General features: G+C 39.5%; 1 protein-coding gene across 2 annotated transcripts in view; it reads right to left on the reverse strand.

The window, feature by feature from the left end:
* CPEB3 (cytoplasmic polyadenylation element binding protein 3) overlaps window positions 1-27,201 on the reverse strand; it is a 190,155-nt gene that overhangs the window by 42,541 nt on the left and 120,413 nt on the right. Inside the window, exons 5-7 of one of the 2 annotated variants that reach the window (XM_012659719.1) lie at window positions 25,830-25,997; window positions 23,748-23,837; window positions 4,970-5,088 (exon numbers count right to left, since the gene is read on the reverse strand). In XM_012659719.1, coding sequence (XP_012515173.1) covers window positions 4,970-5,088; window positions 23,748-23,837; window positions 25,830-25,997 — 377 coding nt within the window. The remainder of the gene's footprint in view (window positions 1-4,969; window positions 5,089-23,747; window positions 23,838-25,829; window positions 25,998-27,201) is intronic. The other variant, XM_012659718.1, reaches the window with a different exon arrangement.

The raw sequence follows: 27,201 nt of genomic DNA on the forward strand, positions 1-27,201 counted from the left end.
AAGACTGAGGAAATCAATCACGGTGTCCTGTAACTTAGATGCTACCTATTTTTCCCAATTTAATTCCTCTCTATTCCCTTTTTATACATTTGTGCTCCATCTAACCAACCTAAATGTTCTCCATTCATGCCACACAATTTCCCATTTCTGTGTTCACGTTTTTGCCTTTCCCTGAAATGTCTATTCTTCACACCGCCAGCCCTCTTAGCCAACTCTGCCTTCTCCTCATCCTTCAAGGCCTACTTCAAAATGACATTTCATCCAGGAAGTTCCTTTCACATTCTAGGTACATATGAACTCTCCAAAGTACATAATCTCAATCATACTTCCATTGTTTTATTTTTCTTAATTTGACAAATATTTGAGAACCTTTTATGTGCCAGGCTCCGTAGACACTCTGAGTATCTACTCATTATACCATTAACTTTTTGAACACAAGAGTTTATGTCAATTCATAGTAAATTCATAGTAACCAGTACTGTGCCTCGACCACAGCAGGCACTCAAACATGGCTTGAAGGAAGGCCCACCATTTTTAAAAGGTGGCTCTGTAGGGCTGGAGATGGCTATAATAATAGGTATGATTCCCTCCAGATGGTGTAGTGATCAGGAAAGGATTCATGAAAGAGATGGCATCTGAAAGGGGTCTTGAAATAAGGGTAGGAATTAGAAATTGAGATGGGAACAGAAACAATTCAGTTTGATTAGACCATGGGGTTCAGAAGAAAAGCAGAAAAAGGTATGGTTGGAAAAAATTTGAAGCTGGACTGGGAAGGTCTTACTTAAGTCATGGGCAAAAGGATCTCGGACTACATTTGTAACTAAAGAGGAGTGATTAAAAGTGCTAAAGATCCCATTGATATATGAATAGGAGTAGGAGAGAATAGAATGACAGACATATTGAACAGAATTAAACCAGCCTTTATTTCCAAATTCCTTATTTCCACCATTCTTTTCATTTTTTGTTTTCAAGTTTTAAGTGGATGACCATGTTACCTAAGCAATAACATAAAGAACAGACCCTACATAAGCACATTTCAGTTTGGTAATACAGTGCTTAAATACACAGCAAAATCAATCTCTCATATTTCAGGATATATAGAAGTTGTGATTGTGCTATAAACTGTGAGGAGGAGGAAGCAGAAAACTTCTGATACTTCCTTTCGAGGTGTTTGCTATATCCCACATCTCTGGCTAATGTATTCTAGAACTATAAACATCTCCTTCCTCATCTACTTTTCAAGGTTACTCTTTTTCAACCCCTATCTCTGCTAGACCTTCTAGGTCTCTTGTTCTATCAGCCTGCTGTTTGAACCTTCAGGTTCAATCTATTTATACATTCAAAAAGTAGAATCACCTTGATGAGAGGGACCACTGTCAACAATGTCTGCCTATCTTACTGGAAGCCTGCAGATGGACACAGCTATCTTCTGATGTGCCTGGGACACCAGAGCTATGGACTCCTCTCACTGGAGGAGGAAAAAAAAATCACAAATCTAGAAGCTTTGCAACAGCTCCTGCTCTTGCCAATTTGTCTTCCCACTCTTTGAGACTGAGGTGTCGATTAATCATGCCATAAATACAGTTCAGGACCAGACCTATACATAGAATAGTCTGAGTAGAGTCATTTAAAGAAAGGTAGTCACTAACCAAAAATATCTCCCTAATATAACCTGAAATCAACTAATTTGGAATTCATCTGAGTTAAAAAACAAACATGATCCTGGACAAGACAGGTGAAAGGGGGCCTTGCCATCAGGCTCTGCATTAGAAAAACAATCTGATTAACCTGATATACTCAAAGGGAATGGGAGTTTGAGGGAAAGGGATGAGAAAGAATGACAAAGGTAGAAAATGTGCAAGGTCATTTTGGAACATGATGTATTTCTAAGGAGGGTCAGAGAGAACTAAACAACAGAACGAGGGCATTAGGAATCCTGAAAGGTAGGGAATAAAGCCTAGTCGAGTCAAGAGGTAGGAGCAAAAAAAAATTTGGTCAATGAGCTCCAAAGGTTGACTTTGCCTTGAGCTACTGCCAAGATTCTCATTTACTCCAAGGTTCAACTCAGCTCTCTCTCTTTTTTCTTGTGGGAGCATCCACAGTGAGGTGGAATATATCAGAACCTGGATAGGGAAGTATGATCAAATGAGGCTGGGAGTGGTGGATGTGGAGCTAAAGCCAAGAAAGAAAAGGTTTCAAAAATGGAGCTCAGGCCGGGCGCGGTGGCTCACGCCTGTAATCCTAGCACTCTGGGAAGCCGAGGCGGGCGGATTGTTTGAGCTCAGGAGTTCGAAACCAGCCTGAGCAAGAGCAAGACCCCGTCTCTACTAAAAAAATAGAAAGAAATTAATCGGACAACTAAAAATATATAGAAAAAATTAGCCGGGCATGGTGGCGCATGCCTGTAGTCCCAGCTACTCGGGAGGCTGAGGCAGTAGGATCGCTTGAGCCCGGGAGTTTGAGATTGCTGTGAGCTAGGATGACGCCATGGCACTCTAGCCCGGGCAAAAGAGCGAGACTCTGTCTCAAAAAAAAAAAAAAAAAAAAAAAAAATGGAGCTCAAAGGGCTAGAACCCAAAATGGGATCCAGTTCATTAAAATTACAGGTGTTTGGGGACTTCCATGTTTTCCATTCTAAGTTTTATTCAAACTGTTTATGCTGGAAACTCTGAGTATGCCTGGGTCAAAAAAACGTGTAGATTGGCAGTCACTGTTCAGAATTCACCAAGCTCCAATAAAACTGCTGCACTTGAGCTCAGAAAATGAAAACTGCAATAAGGCAGAAATTTGCCTAAACACAAACAATGAAAGTTAGTTTCCCCATTAACATTTCCAAAACTGATAATTACACTAATTATTTTCAAAAATCCTTCGAACCAAGGGTAATACATGTGTTTAGAGTGAAAACACTCAACAGTAATGGTGTTGCCTCCACATCACCTCCATCTGCAACTCCTGCTGCTCGCTTCCCTCTCACGAGACATCCTGTCAAGCTGACGACTTGCCTTACAAGACATACTATCCTCCTTCCCTACAGAGCCAATGACATGACCCTTCCAAGGTACATAAGCCCTGTGTGCTCACCTCCTGCTTCCTCACCTCAGTTCAATAGCTTCTTAACCTGCTATGGACATAACTATTTCAATGTGTACTTCTATCCCTCTGCCTTTTTATATATAAAGATACATTTCTCTATAGTATGCGACCAAGGCTCTCTGGAGGTTGGCCATTTACCTCTCAGACATCTGATCCTGCCAAATTGGGTATAGACCTTCTAATCTCACACGACTCCAAAGAGACATAGAGAAGTTATTTCAGCTTTCTTATTATTTACTCAGATGAAACACTGTACACTCTCATCGTAGTTAGTCCCCATGCTCCCCACATCATACACAGTCTCTCTACAGTGTTTAAATAAAGATCAAAGTTAACAAAGGCTCCCTACTCTTTCCTTCCCTACTGCTTCCTCCTATTTTCTCCACTTGCATAACTACCCTATCCAATACTGTCACTGTTATCAAAATTTGGCAATGGTCCCAAAATTTGAAAATTATAGTGGTACTTTCACACTGGCTAAAATCCATGCTTATTTTTCTACATCATTTAATTATTCTGCTATGACTTGATATACCCATTCTTTAGTATTAATAGTTTCCTCTTCTGCTTTAAATGCTGCAGTTGGCTCCTTATGGGTGGCCAAGTCCCAATATCACTCTTTCACAACCAACTGTAAACCCTGTGCAAGATGTCATCATCCTCCTCAACAGATGTTACCGGGTAGCTGAGCTCTAACCTTGCTCTCCTGAAGTCCACAGCACTATGTAGGACGGATAACATCAGCCAGTTACATTTGTACAAGTACCTGACTCTATCAAACACTTTCACATTCGATTTCTTCTTACCCAAGCCTCTCAACAATCCAGAGAAGAATGATTACTCTTCCATTTTCCAGGTGAGGAAACCACAATTCAGAAAGGATTAGGTGACTTAGTCAAAGCCAAGCAGATACTTAAATGCTGGAGTCAAGACTCAAACTGGGAACTTCTATTTCCAACCCCAATTCTTTCCCCATACACATTTCTGAGAATAAACCTGGTTGCTAAGAAAGCCCCACATTTCTGGTGCAAGTCTTACAGGGGCTGCTGCAGGCCCTGTGGTATATAGCTTCAGTTTCTTGCCCGCTGCACATCACTATTTTTACTCTATTTCCCACTCTATGTCCAAGTCTTGACACACAAACTAACCCCAGCCCCACTCTTGTCAACTTTCCCCAGATCCCTACTTCAGCTACATTAACCAACTCCTTTCCTTCTGCTCGGAATATGGTCTTGCCGCCTTCTCCACTGACACCCCTGCTCGGAGAAAGGAAGCAGTATTCCTCCCTTACCCAAGGACTTACTCACTCACACTCTGGCTCAGAAGCCACAAACTCTGCATTAGGGTTTCAGCTCCACATTCTCTGTCTTTCCCCTCTCCTGCCCTGTTAAAACTATCCATTATAGAGGGTAAGCTCCTGGCCCAGAAGGCTCTATTTAGCTAGCTATGGGTACCACCCAGCACAATGCCTTGCATTCAAAGGCACATAAACATCAACAATTACGATCTTTTTTTAAAATAAATTACTCTTGTCCTTGATCTGAAATAATAACAGAAACCAGCTGCCAAAACCACTAAGAGCATTATTTACCTCCATTCAGAGTTTCTGAATAGCAATTAGCTTAAAAGAGAGCTGTGAAGTAGAAGACAAGAGCACATTTGTTTATACATGGTCCAAAGGTATAAAATGAAATACTGAATCATTTGTTATTAGCTTCCCCTCACCAGCAACAGTCCAACTCGACTGCACAGCTAGGTCAAGCCAGGCAAAAGAATCCCAGTTACTAGCATTTCTATTATGAGGAGGAGGAGATCAGCTATTCCAACTGCACATGTGCTCTGGAAAAGCAACAACTGGCTGCATATTACTTACCGGTTTATCCTTGATGGTGGGGCTTGACACACACAGGTACAGTTTCCCATCTTCTTCGAGGCAGGCATCTATCAAAGCTTGTACTGAGCTCTCCTCCTGGAACAGCAGAAAGGCATAACCTTGGGAAGAACAAAAACAAAAGGGTGAGGGAGGAATTAGTAAATTAAAGCACTAATTTAAAAATTATGTTTCATTTTGGCAGATTCTTACTGAAATCTAATGAGTTCAAGTGGCACAAAGGAACTTGAGACCCTCATGTGCCAGGCACTGTGTTAGGTACTCACAGACATTTCCTTGTTTAATTTTCATAATTACTCAGGAGAGTAAGTTCAGAACACCTTTATAGAACTTCCACTAAATAGGTCTGGTTATCCCTAACGAGGGCAGGTAGACTCATCATTGGCCTTAGCCATAGCTAACTAGTAGGCAGGAAACAAACATCACCTGCCCTCCAATTTTCACTAAGCTCTAGGCTTGCCACATGCTACAGCAGGGATGAGCCTTGAAAATATAATGCTAAGTGAAAGAAGCCAGACAAAATAAATATGTCTGGAACAGGCAAATCTATCAAGACACAAAAATAGATTAGTGGTTGCCTAGGACTGGAGGGCTAGAGGGAATAGGTACAGGGTTTCTTTAGGGGATGATAAAAAATTTTCTAAAATTGACCATGGTGATGGTTGTACAACTCTGTAAACATATTGAAAACTATTGATCTGTACATTTTAAATTGGCCAATTGTATGGTATGTGAATTGTATCTCCACAAAGCTGTTTTTTAAAAAGTCCAACAATAGGCTGGTATGTTTTCACATGTTGCTTCTGATGATGGCGCTCTGTTTCTCTGCCGGGCAGAGTATACAATCTAGAAACATGGACACTAACTGCAGGGTTTCCATGGACACAGATAGTTTTGTTCAGCTTAATTCAGTAAGATATATTGAGCAACTGTTATAAGTAGGACACAACCTATAGATTATAAGAACACTAAAATGAGCAAGACTAGGTTCCTGCTGTCAAGAAATTTACAAAGTAGATGAAACATATATTTCGACAATTAAGTACTCACTACAAAGCTGAGGGAGATAAGTGGAGACAAAAAGTGCCACAGAAGTTCTGAAGAACAAAGATTCTGACTTGGGAGAATCAGCAATGACTTCAAAGAGGACGACAGATGTTCAAGGGCCAACTCTGACACTTGCTGCCACATTGGCATTAACAAATGACAGTTGAGCAAAGGACCATCATGAATTAGTCTAAGCTTGAGTCTCAACTATTCAAATCTCTCTACAACCCTGCTGGCTTCACTTAAGCTCTCAGCTCTCACACCTTGACTCCCAGTCCTCTACTGACCTCAAATGAAACCATCACCAATACTGTTCTCTGGTACACTGCATGCCAGAAAGATGTAAATGGTGGAGATGGATAAGAACTCCCACATACAGAAGATTCTCACACACCAAAGGTGTTTAATTTATAATCAACTGGCTAAAAAGCAAAGCTCTCTGGAGTCCTGGGCAGCATATAATGTCAGTGGCGATGGATAATGGCTATTCTTTTTTTAGCTTTTTCTCCAACTCCTCATCCATTATACAGAGCATCCAAGGAAACACAGCAGGAAAAAGACCAGCCATTCCCCAGCATATCAAAGAGTGGCCAATGCAACAGGCAGAAGCCAACACACAGGAGAAGGCTCCAAGCTGAATGGATGGGCAAGTAGCTTCAAGAGAGGCTGCTGTCTAGGTATTAGGACTCAGGGCTGTTTTCTGGGCTTTAGCCCCAGGCTAGATGGGTCACAGGATTCAGCTGGTGACCAGGCAGGAAAAATAAAACCTAACAAGATTCAGCAGAAAAGATAATGCATCATTTCTTTATATCTTCTCTTTTTTTGCAAACAATTTTAAACTATCACTAAGTCCCAGAGAATCTATTAAAAATTCAGTGTTTTCATTTAATGGGAGACCAATAATTCTATTTGCCAAAGAGAATATTAAAGATGAGTGGGTTAAAAAATGTCAATATCATAAAGAGGAGGCCTCAGTAGATTCTCTCAAACCTCTTGCCTTACCAGATTAAATATCGGAACAAATCTTCCACAAAGGTCATAAGAGGCATATTGGACAGCTTGCCCTTGGAGAGAACTCCATCTGTGTATATACCAAACTATGCACAGGCACATCAAAAAGGCCTGGCGATGGGCACGCTCAGTGAGCTGGGGCTGTCTCCAGCCCCTTGCCTCTGGAAGGCCTCCAGGCTGACTGAACCTTTCCTCCACATCACTGCCCACCCTCTGGAATCTTCACAGCAAATCTGGTTTTGAGTTGACCTTGGACATCAGAGGAAAGAGCCATTGTCTCCCCTTAGCAACTCAGTGGTTACCACAAAAGCATGCAGATTTTCACTTAGGCCTATCTCACAGCCATAAATGTCTACATTGGCAGTAGACAAAGTAAAAACAACTGAGTCACAAAAGCCTGCTACAAATGTTATTACTAAAAGAAAAGTCTACAAACAACGTCCTCTCCTTTCCCATGGAATGTCCCATAATAGTTTACCAATTTCTTCTGGATGGCTCTTTTACAACAAATAATCCTGTGTCAAAACAATCATCTTTACTCAGAGGTCAGCAAGCTGCCACTCTCTGCAATGACAATAGCACTACAGATAAGAGATGTGATTGAATCCCCCTCTCTGCTGTAGTCCAACAACTGCCTTCAACTCTACCTCCCACCTTAGGCCTTCCAACCAAAACAGAATTCACCAGAAACACCCAAAATCCCCCAGAAAATAACTTTAAGATATCTTCACCTACTAAAACACCTTCTGATACCTTAAGGTCAAGCAAACCCAGATGACAAGAGAAATTAGAGGATTTGAAAACATCATCAAGGAAGAATCCTTCAGACACATTTCTCTTTTGATTTTGAGAAAATGAAAGTCAAGGTAACAAAGTAGAAAAAGATCCCTTCAAGAATAAGGTCACAGCAGGGAGTGGTGGCTCATGCCTGTAATCCTAGCACTCTGGGAGACCAAGGTGGGACGATTGCTTGAGGCTAGTCCTAGGCCATCCAGAGTAAGAGCCAGACGTAGTCACTACCAAAAAATAGAAAATTAGCCAGGCATGATAGTGTATATCTGTAGTCCCAGCTACTTGGGAGGCTTAGGCAGGAAGATTGCTTGAGCCCAGGAGTTTACGGTTGCAGTGAGCTACGATGATGCCACTGCACTGTAGCCTGGGCGACAGAGTAAGACCCCGTCTTAAAGAAAAAGAAAAAAAAGAGCTTCTCTAATCGTCACTCTGATGGTACGTTCTTCCATTAGTTTCAAAAGTGTGTGTGTGTGTGTGTGTGTGTGTGTATAAATAAAAAATTGGCCAAAAAATTATCAGCTTCCTCTGTTTTCCCTTGCCCTCTGACCCCAGTAACATAGCAGGATTGTAAACCTACGCCAGTCTCAGAAATGGTGAAGTGTGGAGGCTTCAGTGATGTACTGAGCCATGGGAGGCCCTCAACTCCAAGCCAGTCTGTGGGAGGAGATGAGGGCTCTGGTCACTATTACCATTGTGATCCTGGGTTACAGGCAGAATGGATGGCAGGAAATTCCTCACTTTCTCACTACTGCCAAGCAAGTCAAGGAAAGGAGGGCAGAAAAATGAGGGATTTTTGGATAAGCTCAAACTGACCAGTGCAATTTTCTGGGGGGAAAAGGAAGGTGGGGGGAGGGGCTTAATTAGCATAATTCCATTTTATTTGGCCAGGTTTGTGAAGGGTAAATTTAATTAAAAGATTTTTTTCTTTTAATCACCTTAGAACACATTAAGTATAACAATCTTCAAAATGTTCTTAGCTACTGTTCAAAAACAAAGCTTCCTGTTCTCTCTTTTTTTTTTTTTTTTTTTGAGACAGACTTCCAATGTGTCACCCAGGCTAAAGTGCCATGGCATCAGGCTAGCTCAGAGCAACCTCAAACTCCTGGGCTCAAGGGACCCTCCTGCCTCAGCCTCCCAAGTAGCTGGGACTACAGGTGCATGCCACCATGCCCAGCTAATTTTTCTATTTTTAGTAGAGACTGGGTCTCACTCTTGCTGAGGCTGATCTTGAACTCCTGAGCTCAAGCGATCGCCCCCCCCCGCCCCCACTGCCTCGGCCTCCCAGGATTACAGGTGTGAGCCACTGTGCCCAGCCATGATCTCTTAAATACGTAATTTTTCATGTTATAATTTTTTGTGGAAAAGAGGTTTTTCTGTAGAAAAGAGGTTTTTGGTTTTGTTTTTTCTGTGTGTGTGGAAAAGAGGACATTATAATTTTTTACACTTGATTCCTAGTACAAATAATAATCACCACCAACTCTACTACCACAACTACCAAGTACCAAATGCTCACAATGTTCTAGACACTTTGCAAATGAACATTTTCCATCTGTAAGCTCATTTTATCCTCAGAGTAACTCTATGAGGTAAATATATTTGTTATTTTTGTCATTTTACAGATAAAAGGAAGTTGAAGCTCCAAGAGGTTAAAGGAATTCTCAAATTAAAACCTAGGGATTTTCAACCCAGCATGGTGGCACACACCTGTAGTACCAGCTACTTGGGAGGCAAAGACAGGGGAATCCTTTGAGCCCAGGAGTTCAAGGCTGCAGTGAGCTATGGTCGTGCCACTCACTCCATCCTCACCAGAGTGAGATTTTGTCTCTTAAAACAAACGAACAAAAAACAAAAACAAAAACAAAAACAACCTAGGGATTAAAATCTAGGTCAGTTCCCAGAGCCCTCACATCCATTAATTTATACTGTCTCACCTAAAAATGGCAATATACAATTTTCAATATCACTAATAAATAAGGACTTGCCTTTAAAATATCCTTGTGACAGTGACCATTTGACAGTGTCCTATAATTTAAGGCCAATGTAGATATAATTGCTCCAAAGTCCACAAAAACTATATTAAGGGATACTCTATAAAATTGGCACAGAGTCGTCAAATGATATAAAAGACAAAAAGCCTAGGGAACTGTCTAAGGTAAAGGAGATTAAAGAGATACAACAACTAAATGCAATCCTAGACTTTGACTATATATTGGGTTTTAAAGAAACCAAACTGGGCCTGGTGTGGTGGCTCATGCCTGTAATCCACGTACTTTGGGAGGCCGAGGCAGGAGGATCGCTTGAGGCCAGGAGTTTGAGATCAGCCTGAGCAACACAGCAAGACCCCACCTCTATACCTCTACCCCATCCCCTCAAAACTAGCCGGGATGGTGGTGCATGCCTGTAGTCCCAGCTACTGGGAAGGTTGAGGCAGGAGGACCGCTTGAGCCCAGGTGCTTAAGGTTGCAGTGAGGTATGATGACGCCACTGCACTCTAGCCCGAGGGACAGCCTTGTCTCAAAACAAACAAACAAAACCCCAAACTGTTCTAAAGGACATTACTGGAACAATCTGGATATTTGTTCTCAGGAGATATATGCTAATGTATTTAGGAGTGAGGGTCTTGATGTCTACAACTTAAATGGGTCATTGAAAAAAATATATATTTATACAGAGAGAGAGAGAAAGCAAGTATGGCAAAATGCTAAAAATTGGTGAATCTAGAAGGCTATTTAGGCTATTTACAACTTTTTTGTAGGTTTGAAATTTTTCAAAATAAAGATTTGTGGAAAAAAATTTAAAACTACAAGGTCTTCTAGAGAGGAGTATAATATACTCTCCCATTCTATAAAGAAGTATGTGGTTTTCTAAAAGACCCAACAGTTCTTAAAATCAACTAATGCTATTAGTGATTTATATGTTTCAAGTACCAACTACAAATGGGAAAGCAATTCCAGCCTGTGGAGCTGTGCCCTGAACCACTGCAGCATTCATAAAACGGTGGCAGACCAAGGAATGGCTGGTTTCTAATTAAATGAGACCAACCCCAGAAGGAAGGGTCCACAGCCTGGACAGACAGACAGATCTCTCCTCACAAAATCCAAGCTCCCTGATTACCAGTGACCTTCCTAGAGAGATCTAAAGGGCATCTTTCCAGCCAGAGCTGCCTGAGTTCAGCCCCCTCCTTTTCTCTTTGGCAGAGGCATTCTGTTCTAAAATATTTTCTCTGACCTTGGCTTTCAGGTCAGAGGACTTACCTGGTTTGCCTCAGGAGACTTGGTTTTGGATTCAGCTCAATAGTACCAAAAATATTTAGGTTGTGCAAGGCATGATGCCAGGCACAGAAGCTACAAAGATGAATAAGCCAAGGAAGAACCCTGCCCTGGAAAAAGCCTGTAAAGAAATAACTAATAAACAACATGAAAAGTGTTATAGGTCCTACAGAACACTGGTGAGAAACAGATGGTGCAGATTTATTCAAACATCAGGGAAAGCCATAGAGCAAAGGCCATATGTGAGCTGGAGGATGATTACTTTTCCAGAAAGTAAGGGCATTCCAAGTTCAGGAAAGTGAACAGGACAAGGCATGGAAAGGCCAAAGAGTCAGCTCACTTGGAGAACAATGAGTCAAGTTCATTAAAGTGTAAGATTGGGAGCAGTGGGTGGGAAGAGATGATGCAGCTCATGAATCCCCTGCCTGCTACATGAAGAGCACTGTAGGTCTCTGAACTTACTCATTTTCCCCTTGGATAAGAACACCTGATCTCCAATATTTACTTATCACTTATCACATGCCGGAGGCACTGCAGGGGAATACTGACTAAGCAAATCCTTGTTCTCAAGGAATTGATATGCTAGAACAAGAAGGTCATAAAGAGTAAGTACATAGAGAGCTCTAATCAAGGAGCAATGCAGTAAGGATCCTAAGAAGTATTTTTTAAATTTTTTTTTGTGTGTGGTTTTTTTTCTTTTCTTTTCTTTTTTTTTTAAGAGACCCAGGCTGTCACCCAGGCTGGAGTACAGTGGTGCCATCATTGCTCACTGCAGCTTTGAACTCCCGGGTTCAAGCAATCCTCCTGCCTCAGCCTCTCAAGTAGCTGGAACTACAAGTGAAAGCCACCATGCCTGGTTAATTTTTTATTTTATATTATTTTTTACTTTTTGCAGAGATGGGGTCTCACTACATTGCCCAAGCTGGTCTTGAACTCCTAGGCTCAAGTGATTCTCCTGAGTTGGCCTGCCTCCCAAAGTGCTGGGATTATACATATGAGCCAGAACATATTTTAAAAAGTCAGATTTCATAGAAAGAACAAAGATCACTTTCGGTAAAGAAGACATAAATAAAGAAATCAGGAAAGACTTTCTGTAGGTGGTGGCACAGGGGCCACACCTGAATGGTAGGACACTGGTGAAAACATGGAGAAGACATTCCAAGGAAAGCAACTAGCCTAAGTTAAAATGTAGAGGTAGCTCTGCAGATAGATACTGTCCAAGTTCATGGATTCCTAAACATTCCCCTTGGATTCAGAATCAAACATATTTCTTTGACTATATTTACTACATGGGGGAGTGACTTAAACATTTTGGTTCTGGCCTGTTTTGTATTTTCTATTACACAAGTAACTGCTTCTATTACACAAGCAACTGTTTGTTGCTTGAGAGGCAGAGGTGGGGGTAATTGGGAATAGACAAGAAAACAAGTTGGCCGACTAGAACCACCTCAGAGTTGAAAGTGGGCAGTCTAATTCCTGTGTTCTTAGTAAAGTCCTGCAGTCCAGGGCAGTGACCTGGGGCATTTGGGCTTAAAATCTGCTCTGTTTACATACTCACACATTCCCTACATAAAGAGGTCCTTGTGAAGTCTGCCAACCTGTCAGTTCTAGTCACAGTCAGTTCTAACAAGCACCTGACCAAGGAAACTGAGACCAGACTGGGTGTGGGAGGGAACTGGTCAAACTAGTTAGGCAATTTTATTATTACTGAGCATTATATTGCCATCACGGGGAAGGGCATTAACATTATTTAACAACTAATAAGACTAAGTATTGTGTTGATGCTTATGTGCACCATTTCTTAACAACCCAATGAGTAATATTAATTCTGATGAGTAAACTGAGGCTTAAAGATTAAATTACTTGCTCAATATCACATAGCTAGTAACTGCTGGCACCCAGATCTGAGTCTACAAACCTAGCTCTTGCCCTATTACTTGTTGCTCTCCCTTACTCAGCATCAAAGAACTGGTAAACTCTATGTTTTAACCCTGTAGACGCTTTCCTACAGATAAATGAAGCTTTAGTTTGGCCCTGCTCATACATTGCCTGAGCCTTGACATTCTAATTTATTGCCCTTCCTGGACTTTTAACACTGCTGTGATCAGTGCTTAATGCTGCTGTCAATGTGTTGTCTCTGTGCCACTGTTTCTCCTTCTCTAAGGTGATCCATTCTATTTTGAAAGACAACCCAGGTTTGTGCTCTCAGCTTTCAAAAATTTACACCAGATCCTCCCAGCTGGCTTCCCATTCCTAACTCTTGCAATTAACATATCCTTTCTTGGTCTTACCTGCTCTTAGCTTTAGCCCTATCCAATTCCTGTCAGCAAGGCCCAACCCAAGCTATACCCTCTCCTAAAACATCCTCTCTGCTTCAACCTGACAAATTTGCACCTTCCATTTCAGTTCCCGAAATTTATTTTCTTCCAAAGAAAATCCTCATCAGGAGTAGTTACAGCTTTTCTGAACTAAACAAGCATTTCCCCCTTCCCTTGGCTTGGGCACAGCACAATATGTACTGGTGTGACCCTGTACAAGATGTTTCTGTTATTTACGTGGCTGCTCAAGCTTTGTCCTGTGGCCTGTATATTCCTACTTCTCTTTCTCCTTTCTGTATAGTCCCTCAAACTATTAATATAAATGCCTTGAAAGAAAAGACTTACTTTACAGTTCATCTTTAATACAATGCTAAGAAACAGGTGCTTCTAAAAGTGTAAATGGAGAGTGTGCTAAGCTTTTTTTTTTTTTTTTTTGAGACAGGGCCTGGGCTAGAGTACAGTGGTGTCATCATAGCTTACTGTAACCTCAAACTCCTGGGCTCAGGCAATCCTCCTGCTTTGGCCTCCCAAGTAGCCAGGAGTACAGTCAGGCACCACCATGCTCGGCTAATTTTTCTTTTTTTTTTTAAGAGATGGGGTCTTGCTATGTTGCTCAGGCTAGTCTCGAACTCCTGGCCTCAAGCAATCCTCTCACCTCGGCCTCCCAAAATGCTGGGATTACAGGCATAAGCCACTGCGCCTGGCCAAGCTAAGCTGTTAAAAGCAAAAATAGATACAGCTCCATCTTTTAAAACAGAACAGAACAAAACAAGAAGCCTATCCTTGCTACTATGCAGTACAGTTGCCACGTTTTGACAAGAAAATCCATCCCGGGAATGAAAACTACAATCAAGTAAAATATTAAAATATAGGATTCATAATGCAACATTACCAGGACCCGTGTTAATAAAAAAAAAAAAGCAAAATGTTACTAAAAAGATTACAAACTCTACAAGGTTAAATACAGGCTAAAATCCCTTAGTTTCCCAACTTGATCAGTTTACACAACTGAGAAGGTAGAAAAACTTGGGAGTCTGGGCCTAAAACAACACTGACTTATTTCCATTCATGTTATGCTACAAGGGAAAAATGTGAAGTTTGAAAACTTTCCTTTCCAAAGCCAGATTTAGACAAGCTAAAGGAAAAAGAAATAGATGCTACACTCCAGCCCACTGCAGCTACACAATGACTTGTTTTTGCCCATTTAAAGTAGAATCCTCTTCCTTGTTCCTTAAACAGTATCCCCTTAGCTGGCTGGCTTAAAGTCAATCTGAATCACATGTGGCTTGGCTTATGCCAGGTTCACAAACCATGTTGGTATTATATAAACTTCCACAACTGCATGACCTTGGTCAAAAGGACCAGCAGGCAAGCTAGCCTGGCCAGTGTAGAGGAAATACATGATCATCAGCAGAAAAAGGCACTCAGGAGTACAACTTTTCTGAAAGTGGGTGGGAATCATCAGCGCACAAGGCTTAGGTCACGCTTGCATAAAGCTGCATGCCTATTACTATTTCTATTCACCTGGACCCTATGCCCCTGGATTACCGAAGCTAACACTAGCTGCCCAAGTAAGCTGAGGATGATAGCCTCCTTCATTCCACTGTCAGCATCACTGACTTCTGTAAACAGTTTCAGAGCCACATGGCAAATTTCCTGTCCAACATCTGCAGCTGGATGCTGTCTTGACTTTGCCCAAGAGGCCTCTGCCAACAGTGGTAGAACAGCTGTGCTCACTGCCCAGGAGATGTCAGCTCTTTCCCTGAGCCCACATCACCTGTGCCACCACGAGAGGTGAGACCATTGCAGCAGCAGGAGCAGCTGCTTAATGGAGATCGAGGGTAGGAGGCTCAGTGTGGGTAGAATCTTTTGGTACTTCCAGTAACAGCAACAACTGTGGACATGGGACATTCGACATTCTCCCAGGAAACAATGAGGGAGGTTATGCTATTTATCATCAAGCTTGTCATGTCCCACTTATCTTCCTAGCTGCCACATCACAGCCTCATTCTCAAGGAAGCAGAACTAAGCTGTTTTTCTATTAAGTAAGTAGTCAAGGATTCTAGGGACCTATCATTAGGATGACCTGTGTCACAGCTAGGTGTTAAAACATGAACTGGGCCAACCAGATTCCCTCTCTCTGGAATTCAACTAGAAATATGAAAACTTGAGCTGAGTCATGGTAATGGTGCGACATTACAGTGGAGAATTAGTAACTCCCACTGTTCAAATCAGCCTGCCACACCTAGTATAGCCTCCAGTGACACCTGGTTTTATCACAGCTCCAGTTCTTGAGCTCCCTTTGTCACTGATAACCACACCCCTGATTGAGGTAGTACAAGAGAACCTCTGGTTCCTTGCAGTCAAAGAACTATGAAGCAGTTTGCGCATGTCCAGAAATGGTATGGCATTGCCCAGGAGGCAGAGTTCCATGGTTACATTATGGCTAAAGGGCAGCTCAGACCTATAGCCTAGGCCTAAACCACCTCTTTGGAAATACTCCAGCTATGTGAATATGACAAACAGAGTACAAGGACTCAGGAGAAAGACAAGGCCCATTTTCGTTATCAAACAGCTGTGAAAATGTACCCTGGGTCGGCTGGGCGCAGTGGCTCACGCCTGTAATCCTAGCTCTCTGGGAGGCCGAGGCGGGTGGATTGTTTGAGCTCAGGAGTTCGAAACCAGCCTGAGCAAGAGCGAGACCCCATCTCTACTAAAAATAGAAAGAAATTAATTGCACAACTAAAAATACACAGAAAAAATTAGCCGGGCATGGTGGCGCATGCCTGTAGTCCTAGCTACTCGGGAGGCTGAGGCAGGAGGATCGCTTGAGCCCAGGAGTTTGAGGTTGCTGTGAGCTAGGATGACACCATGGCACTCTAGCCCGGGCAACACAGTGAGACTCTGTCTCAAAAAAAAAAAAAAAAAGAAAAGAAAATGTACCCTGGGTCATATAGCTTAAGTTGCTTATTTTTATATAAAATCCAGCCTTATAAATAACACCATAATTTATCAGATTACATATATTAAACCTGTCTTCCTTTCCCACAAATGATAAACACTAATGAAACAAATAAAAATGACTTCTTTTATTATTCACCAGGTAAATCAGTATAAACTATTGGTCTGCCAGGTTCAAGTCTGTCTAATAAAAGCTGTGTGCTCTTATGAAAAGCACAGAGTTCACACCTCTTTGAGTCTCAGTTTAAAATACAGGTTACACTAGAATGAATGAGATGATCTTTAAAGAACTTTCCAGCTCTAAAATTTGGTGGGTTCTACTCTGAGCAAGTAACAAATTCAGCAAAGATACAATTCATTTATTTAATAAATAAATAATTGAAGGCCATTGAGCCAGGTATACAAGGTACTTGGTATAGAGTACTGAATGAAACATAAAAAACACCTCGCTCTCATAAAACTTATATTTCAGTCTGGAAAACAGACAGAAAAACACATATAATTTTTTCAGGTTATGATAAGCATTTTAAAGAAAAATAAAATGAGGGTTATAAGGAAATAAAATGAGAGTAAGAGGAATAGAGAAAAAGAGGGTAGAGGGGCTGCTATTTTAAATGAGGAAGTCAGGAAAGATTTCTGTGTTAAGGGGACATTTGAGCAGAGATCTAAGGGAAGTAAGGAAGAGCTGCATTCAGATAAAATGAAGTACACTAAGGCCCTCGAGAGGCCTTACTTAGTTGTTCAAAGAATAGCAAAGTACTCTGTGGCCAGAGTGGGTAAAAGAGAGAATGACAGGAGATGATGTTAGAAAACACCCAAGATTCGACATACGAGACCTGAGAGAAAAAGATTTAAACACTTCATATATAAGATTCATAACAATGTGGTCCCTCACTTCTACAGGGGTTCATTATATGCCAATCACAGAAGCAAAAAGGTAAGTTCATAATTGCAATGTACCATTTGTCTGATTTGGAACTAAGTAAAAAACTTGATGCAGATGTCAAAATTAGCATAAACTTCATAAAGAAAATTGCTTTGGGAAGCCATGTGATATCAAATCTGGAGTCATTAAGATTCTCATTTCTTTTAACTCTGGTTAAGTAAGCTTCTCCAAATTTATCCTAAAGAATATAATCTGAAAGAAAAGGGCATACACAAAAATATATTAACAGAAGCCCTATTTCTAATAGCCCAAATAAGCAGGCAAATTATGGCACAACAATAGGTTAGGCAGCTCTTTGAAAATATGAAAGTTATGTAGAAACTTGAGGAAGAGGTGTAGGGAAAGGGAATACAAAATTGTATTCTGTTAATCATTACAACTCTATTAAAAAAGATATATATGAAACACTGGAAGGGAACAGACAAGTGATGATAGTTGGTTCTGCTGGGGAGGCAGGGATTATTCTTATTGCTTATAAAATAACACTTGTTCAATGAAAACTGGATTGCTTTGTTCTGGTTCTACTACTTCATTATAATATTAAGGCACAGAATTAGAATAACAATAGAAATTACTGGTATCAGGTATTTGACAAGAGGGCCACACTAGTCTATGCCCCCCTTTTAGAATCTCTACTGCACTCTCTATTTTTCCTTCAGAGAACTTATCACAGTTTGTAATCATGTTTACTTTTGTGACTACTTGATTAATTTCTTATCTCCCCCATAGGACTATAAGTTTGTGAGGTCTGGGACCAATTCATGAAGACAAATATTGTGACTTCCATGCCTTCCTTCACCTTCCACGTTTTCAATAGTGCTCTGGAGAGCACCAAGCACTTCCCTGCTTGTGGTTCACAGACAACCTGATCCAGAGGGTTCTGCATATCTTCAAATGGTGGATTAAATGTCTCAGTGGCCCTGTGCTGAAGAGAGCCCCAGTCCACATCATCTCTCCCTCTGCTGGCCCAAAAACATTTAAGGGGACAGTTGACGTGCCTGATGTACATGGATTTTAAGATCTCTACAACCCACTGAAAATGGTTATGGTTTTAAAAACTCTACTTCAAATTTGCACAGGTAAACCTGCTGGATTAATGGATGATTCTGCCTATCTCATGAGGGATATACTGTCTGATAGAAAGGCTGAAGGGCTTAACAGTGGAAGGTGCATGTTTTCCTTTCTACTTACACGTCAGCCTGAAACTCATGGCCAAACTACCTAATGGCCAATGTGAGGTGTCCTAAGGAAAATAAAATTTCAGCAAGAGGGGGTATTATTAAGAAGGCACTGAACAGTTTGAGGTGAACAACTTAGATATTCCCAGCATTCTAAGCAATGAGCATAATTCTCGAAGTTACTTCAGTCTTGGAATAATATCAAATTTCTTTAGGTTCTCCCGAAATCGGACAACCTTCAGACTTTAGCTGAGAGCAAAACACAACAGGAACCAATAGTCTAATAATTATTTCTCCTCCCTGACCTCAAAGGCAATCTGACCTCAAAGGCAATTGACCAGAAAGGCAATCTGCTCTCTGAGGATGCAAGCCTGAGAACCAGAATCAGGAGATCAGATTCTCTTCTTGGCCTAGCTCTCACTGGTCCATCTCAATACTTAAGCTATAGAATGAGGGTACCAGCACTAACGTACTATAGTTCTGTGTTATTATACTGTTAGATATGAATGGTACCAAAAGACACGGAGGTTGTACTGCTCAGACTAACCTGAACATTCTCTCTTCAATTCTCAGTTACCAATTTAAGTAGGATATTGTCAAATGTGATATATATATACAGAGAAGGCAGACAAGAATGGTCATCCAGAAACCATAAGACAAAACATATAACTGAGAGAATGAAAATATCTAACTTACAAAGAGAAACTGATAGTCTTTTAAGTACAAAGAAATAGATGTCACAATGATGACTTATTCTGTTTTACTTTATAGGATGCCATTGACCAATGGGTAAAGACTACAGGAAAGCATTTGACGCAACGGAAGAAAAAATTTAATAACTAACTAGGTCTGCAAACGTATAGACTTCCTCTGAAATAAACTGCCTCCATTGTCACTGGATGTCCAGAAACTAAATGAGCAATTCTGTGGGCTATTTTAGAGGAGGTGTCAATGAACTTTCAGTAAAGGGATTTGTGGGCTATATATAATTCCTTAAAAATGTAAAAAACCATCCTTAGCTTGCAAGCCATACAAAAACAGGTAGTTTGCTGGCCCCTGTTCTAGAGAAGTTATGTCTAATAGAAATATAATACGAATCACACATGTAATTAAACATTTTCCAGTATCTATATTTAAAAATGCAAAAAACCCCTGATGTTAATTTTAATATATTTTATTTAATCGAATATATCCAAAAAGTTATTTTAACACGTAAACAAAATTATTAATGGGATCTATATTTTTGAAAAAACTAAGTCTTTGAAATCCAGTGTATACTTTATACCATGTCTCAATTTGAGCTAGTCACATTAGCTACCCATGGCTACTGTCTATCATACTAGACCAAGCAGGTCCAGAGAAACTATGCATTCCTTGAGAAACAGAAGAGATGATCTTCCAACCAATACTTAATTTTAACAATTCAAATCAATGAGGAAAAAATGAACTAGCCTATAAATGGTACTGGGACGACTGGCCAGCTACCTGGAAAAAATTAAACCAAATCCTTTCTTGTATCTTCACTCCAATATAAATTCCAGACTAATCAAGATGTCAATGTAAAAAGCAAAGTAATAAAAACATTAGAAAAAAAATATGAGCAGTATTTTCTTATTGTCTTGCAGTGAGAAAAACCTTTCAAAGCATGTCGCAAAAATCCAGAAATCATAAAGAAAAAGATTGGTAAATTAATACTTAACATAAAACTTTTAATTTTGGTACTGCGAAAATACATTAAACAAGGTTGATAAGTAAATGACAAGTAGAGAGGAAAGATTTTAAACATAGGTGAAAGTATTTCAGGAAAAAAACCCTTTAAAAGGAACCTTTACAAAAACCCCAAAATAAAAATGGACAAAGTACATAGTCAGCAAGATAAGAAAATCAAATGGTGAGTAAAGAGAAAAATGTGAAAAAAAAAAGGTTTTATTTTAACCATTAGATTGGCACAGACTCAAAAAGAGCCTTTCCCCAGACTCTTAACAAAACTTAGTTTTGCAAAGTAGATACTATTAATGGGAACATGAACGTATATGAACCTTCTTAGGGGCAGGTTGGCAATTTGTATAAACATGTAATCTCGCTTACAGAAATTTGCCCTAAGAGGTAATTACAAAAGGGCAAAAAGATGAAGGCACAAGAATATTCACTGAAGTATGATTTATGAGAGAAAACAACTGCAAGCAACTTAAATGCCATCAACAGGCTTGAGTAAAAAAAAACTAAGGTTATTAAGGATAATGTAGGTTTGTTATAGAAAGATGTTAACATTTCTGGAAGGAAAATGTAGGTTACAAAATAGCAAGTATAATGTGATGCCATTTATGGAAAATTTAAAACTTCATATAAATACATATAATCATAAAGAGATAGAAGGATATTTTGCAAAATGATTATCTCTAGTAGAGGTAGATTTGGGATAATTTTTTAAACATGATCATATATATGCTTATCTCCTTTTTAAATTTTTACAATGATCACCTGATAGCTTTTATCCCAGTATCATTTTTATAACTTTTTTTTTTGAGACAGAATCTTGTTCTATTGCCCAGGCTAAAGTGCTGTGGCTTCAGCCTAGCTCACAGCAACCTCAAACTCCTGGGCTCAAGCGATCCTCCTGCCTCAGCCTCCTGAGTAGCTGGGACTACAAGCAAGTGCCCGGCTAATTTTTTCTATTTTTAGTAGAAATGGGGTCTTGCTCTTGCTCAGGCTGATCTTGAACTCCTGAGTTCAAGTGATCCTCCCGCTTTGGCCTCCCAGAGTGCTAGGACTACAGGCATGAGCCATTGTGCCCGGCCTCATAAACTTCTCAGCATGATTTTTTTTTATCACTCTTAGAAACATTTTTTATGTATGTCATTTTTACATGCACCACAATATGGTAAAAACATTCAGTCACTGAAGAAAACTACCCTGATGCATCGAATGACTAGCATCATTAGAAACATCTTTTACACGTGTAGTTCACACACCACAGGGTATTGAATACATTCTTTCACTGAAATAATCAGCATGATGATTATCTTTTCTGATTAATATAAACTAAATTTTAACCTAAAAATTTTCTGCAGAGAAGTAACTCACAAGATGTTAAAAACAAACCACAGCTCTCTATAGTGAGTAACTTATTTTCATGGGTTATAAAGAGAGTGGAGAGAAGTACAAGTGACAAAGAAACCTAATAAACCAGATATAAAAGGAAACCACTTGCCTTCGCCAGGGTAAGCTATAATTTGATTCCTGTACAAGGCACAGGAAGGGCAAGTATTTTGACTCTCTCTTCTTGTGGTGAGTAATGTTACACAATAATATATATCAAAAAGCCATTTTTCAGAGATGCAAGGTATCCTTGAAACATATCTACAGAACATAATATAGAAACTGGAACTAATCGATCAACACTTATGTGCACATATGGAAGTAAAATTCATGGGAAATGAAGCAGGCGGGAGGCGGGGAGGAGGCGATGGGTAAATTCGTCCCTAACGGGTACAATGCACTCTAACTAACTGAAGGTCACACTTGTAACTTGGACTCAAACTGTACAAAAGCAAATTATGTAACCAAAACATATGTACCCCATAAAATTCAGAGAAAAAAAAGAATGTAACACAGAAGATACTTTCTCTTTAACCCCAAACACTCTTTCACATAAATCTAGGAACACGTCCAGAGTGATTATTACCAGAAAAATTCCCTAGATTCTGCAGAAACGACAAACCATGGACAAAGCAATATACAGGCGGTCCCCGGGTTACAGACAAGATACGTTCCTGACAATGTCTTTACGTTGGATTTGTTTGTATCTTGGATCCCTGATGAACAGCACATATATACTAACCATAATAATAATATAGTGTAGTACTATAATAATACCCCTGTGCTGTAATAATAAGTTATAGATATTATTATGATTACAAGAAATTATTCTTTTTTTAATTCAAACAAACAGAACATAAAAATAAACTCATACAAAAAATTTAGAAAGGAGGCAGGAGAAATTTCAAGAAAGAATATTAAAAGTTAACACTCACTTAATGTTGCATCAATGCTAGGCTAATAAGAATGTTATGCTTATGTTGATCTTGTAACCAAATCAATAACATTTCCATCTCAATAATTAATCCACTATGTTGCTTAGTAATAACTGATGCTTTCATTGGAGCACTGCCTTCCACATATTCCATGATTCTCACTTTATATTTTATAATTGCTCTGGCAGTCAAGCAACTGAAGACTAATGCTTTCTCAATCAATGACGGCTTCTGGCTTTCTCTGAACGCTTAATTATTTCTACTTTCATTTCCATTTTAATCACCTTCCTCTTTGCTGCAGGCTCACCTGGACTTGCAGTGGACTTTTGCTTTGGAGGCATGGTCATAAGGGTGAACACATACTCATAAAATCAAATAAAACAGTTAAGACAAAAATGATGCTGTAAATGATCGTATAAATAATGAGACTAGCCGCTAGCATAAAGACACTATGCCAATGAACCACTTTACATCATGTGGGTTTGTTTACATGCATGGAAGAAACTAGTTCCCGCATTATTAATTTAATTATTATTATAAATTATCTTCATGGGGAACCTTGGGAGCCTGTTCATAAGTACAGAATGCCATAAGTCTGGTCATCCGTAACCCAGGACTGCCTGTGTTTTCATGCCCTTATAAATTATACCAAAAGAGCTTCCCCAAAATAAGGGAAGCAAGGTCATGTGGAGAGTTTTTACTAGTTTGCCCTTCACTCTCAAACAGGCCAAGTCACCAAAGATACAGAAGCGTATAAAGGTAATTTCATCCAACATCATTCTTCAGCCACTAGGTTTTCCAAGTCTGGGGTTTATAAAATCTATAAAACCATAGGGCTATGGAATATAAATAAAATTTGACCCTAAATAATCTTTTCCTTTACCATTGCTGACATTCTTTAAAACTCTACATCTTTTTTCTCAAAATAATGAAAAGTAAGCAGAAGGCTCATCCACAACTGTCAGATTATCACTGTCTCGCTGTCAATAAAATAGGTGCCATGAAACAATCATTGTGCTCCTGGTGGAAGAGTGTCCAAGTAGAAACATAATACATAAAAGGATGATGAATGTTGAAATTTGCCTAATTTGCAGGGAGCGGGGAAGGAAGTCGACAGCTTTTTCAAGAGTTGAGGCTGCCTTTTATTGAACTGTTATGCTACCTCTCTAATGGGCAGACAGTGGAGACATTTAAAGTGCATTACCTTTAGGAGGAAAATACGACTTGCTTTCAGCTTTGTGAGGCCAGTCTACCACGAGAGGTCCAAACCTGCGAAAGCTGGCAGTGATCTCATCTAAAAAACAAAGAGGGAATCTTAGCAAAAGAGAAAAAATATTGCAATCAGAAAAGCACAAAACATGTCTTTTTATTAAAAAAACAGAGAGATATTCTCTGAAGCATTTTTACAGAAGTCAAACCTACTAAGTGAAATACCATTGCTTGGGTGTAAATTTGGTTATTCACTTTTAACCATACAAAGTGTGTTTCTAACTATAATTCATTTCCTTTTACTGCCAATAAACCTGACATAAAGAATTTGGAAGAAAAAATCTGGTATTAGCTAAGGTGACCTCTATGTCAAAGAAAATGAAGATTTTAAAAATAGGAATGTTCTCTGATTTTAGAAAAAAAGCAAGGTACAGAAAATATTTAAAATATGGTTCACTTATATGGAATGTCTAAGATTATTTTAGAAATAGATATGATTCTCTTTGTAAGGAATAGGGGAAATAAAAAGTGATAAAGAAATGTAATGTGAAGAGCCAATGGTCTCTTTCTCTCATACCTATATCGTATACACTTTATGTAGAAAATGAATCAAAAATTATATCTCACTAATCTTCTCTTTCTGCCTTTTGACTCAAAACAGAAGGTTATAACCTGGTTCCTAGGTTTACATTACCACTCTCTCAGCCATGACCAAAAATTTATCATATCGAGGCTCCCCTGAATCTAAGAATACATGAGTTATCTCAAAGAAAAGAATCTCATCAAGAGATGAGATTAACACAAATATGAAAACAGTCTGGAGGAAAATGAGTCTCTAGCTATGTACAACTTTAAGGCAGTAAGTCTAAAATAAAACTATTTTTAGAGACTTTTCTTCTCTTACCATGAAAAAAAGGAAAATCATGGTAAATTACAGAAATGTCATAGTGAGAATGACACTGGCAAAATAGGCCTGTTTTTAATGGAGTATTTTTATAGCACACCCAAAGCATACTGAAACTGAAGTTCTTATTTTCCTTAAGTTATCTTTGTCACGATTTCATTTCATTCATTCATTCGACGAACTATTGATAACCTACTATGTGCTAAAATGAATTCTTTCTTTCTATTTTTTTTTTAGACAGGGTCTTGCTCTGTCGCCCAGGCTGGAGTACAGTGGGAAGTTCATAGCTCACTGCAGCCTCAAACTCTTGGGTTCAAGTGGTCCTTCTGCCTCAGCCTCCTGACTGCTAGGACTACAGGTGTGCACCACCACATTTAGCTAATTTTTAAAATTTACTTTGTGGAGATAAGGTCTTGCTATGTTGCTGCCTAGGCCAGTCTCAAACTCTGGTTCCAAATGATCCTCTCACTTCGGCCTCCCAAAGTGCTGGGATTATGGGCATGAGCCACGGTGCCCCTCAAAATAAATATTTTCACTGGCTTTAGGCATAAGTGAAAACTCATTTTTTAGACTGGTGGTATCTCAAATATATTATTAAGAAAAATTCTAATTCATCTTCATTCTTTTAAAGGTAAGAGGGAGATTACATTTTTCATTAATAGGTATTTATATTAAAATGTGAGATGGTATGGTGTCATAGACATGAGCAAAAGCTCTGGAATCAGACCTACTTTAAGTTCTAACTGCAACAATGGCTACATAACCCTGAACAAATTATTTCTCTCTGATCTTAAGTTTTTTTTTCTATAAAATAGAGATGGTAGGCTATACCTTATAAAATAGCTATGAGGATTAAATGAGATAATACAACATGAAGTGCTTAGCACAATAATCAACATATAGTAAGAGTTTAAGTATTAGCTCTCATTATTTTAAAATTTACCCCCAAATCATTAACTAGGAAATGGGAAGCTGTTGGGAGACTGCTGTGTTGCCACATACGAACAACAGACCTGAAGTGTGTAATATATTACTTGCTTATCTATCAAATATCCTCACCTCCTACATACTAAAATATAAATGTCCTAAAGCTGACTTGGAAAGGTGTGGCAGCGTCAGACCACACAAAGAACAAACCCAGCCTTTGTAAAGTCATTAACGAATGCATACTACCTTCATCGATATCAGGAGGAAGGCCTCCAACAAACACCTTTCTAGAGTAGCGTTCCACTCGTTCCCCATTTTGACAGCGAGTGGGAGAACTTAAGCCAGATGACAAGGCCTGATCACTGTGGCTGTCGTCCAGGAAGGCATCTTCAAAGGGAAAGAGAGAAGATCGACCTGAAACAAATGTGGGAGTTTCCATAATTAAAATGACTTTTCTATATAATAAATACTTTATTAGAAGCCCAAAGTGCAGAGTGAAGCAAACAAAAAAAAGATACAAGCCGTGGCTTTTTCCAATAGAATAAGCAACTGAAGATTACCAGGTCTAGACAAGTTTATACCATCATTTTCGTGTAAGTGTATGTACAGCACTGATATGATTAGACTGATATCTAAGGAAGAAGCATCAAAATTGCAGCTGTTTTCCTTGCTAAAAAAAATCACTACATTTTACTCATATAGTCCCTATCCCAGCTGCTAGGAGTATATTCAGCAGTTATTTTCCCTTTCTTCAGTCATTTCTTAAAATAAATGGAAAAAGTAATCTCTTTTCTTTTTCCAGAGTCCAGTTCGCACATGGAGAAAAAGTAATCTCTATTCACAGATTTTTATCTGTTCTTTATGGTGACCTCAGAGGTTCAGTTCTGAAGACTGGTCCTGATAGCTAAGGGAATATTAAACTGATGTCAGAGGCTGATAACTTCTCCTAGATAGCAGAGCTAAAGATCGAGTTTTCCTTGTCATCCCAAGCTATTCTAATTTGGAAATAAACATCTGCAATAGTAAAGGGCAAAGCAAGTAAATGAAAACTGGTGGGGGGTAGTTTTTCGTTTTTTTTTTTGTTGTTTTTTTTTTTGAGACAGAGTTTCACTCTGTTGCCTGGGCTAGAGTGAGTGCCATGGCATCAGCCAGGCTCACAGCAACCCCAAACTCCTGGGCTCAAGCGATCCTCCTGCCTCAGCCTCCTGAGTAGTTGTGACTACAGGCACTCACCACAAAGCTCGGCTAATTTGTTTCTATTTTTAGTTGCTGCTCTAATTTTTTCTATTTTTAGTAGAGACAGGGTCTCACTCTTGCTCAGGTTGGTCTCCAACTCCAAACCTCAAGCGATCCTCCCACCTTGGCCTCCCAGAGTGGTAGGATTATAGGTGTGAACCACCGCGCCTGGCCAGTAAATGGAAACGTAAATTAACATATGGGAGTATAAATGTAGATGTGGTTATGATATCTTAACCCTACTAACCTAGGCTGTTTTTTTTATCACTCAGAAACATATGAAAAGAAATGAAAAAATTATTTTCATTGTTAACTCTATAGCCAAATAAAGTCTGTAGAGCAAAGGTGCCTACCAATTCCACGTGACTATTAAGAAAGATAC

This window comes from Propithecus coquereli, unplaced genomic scaffold (genome assembly GCF_000956105.1).
Source record: "Propithecus coquereli isolate 6110/MARCELLA unplaced genomic scaffold, Pcoq_1.0 Scaffold63, whole genome shotgun sequence".
In the NCBI taxonomy this organism is placed as follows: Eukaryota; Metazoa; Chordata; class Mammalia; order Primates; family Indriidae; genus Propithecus; species Propithecus coquereli.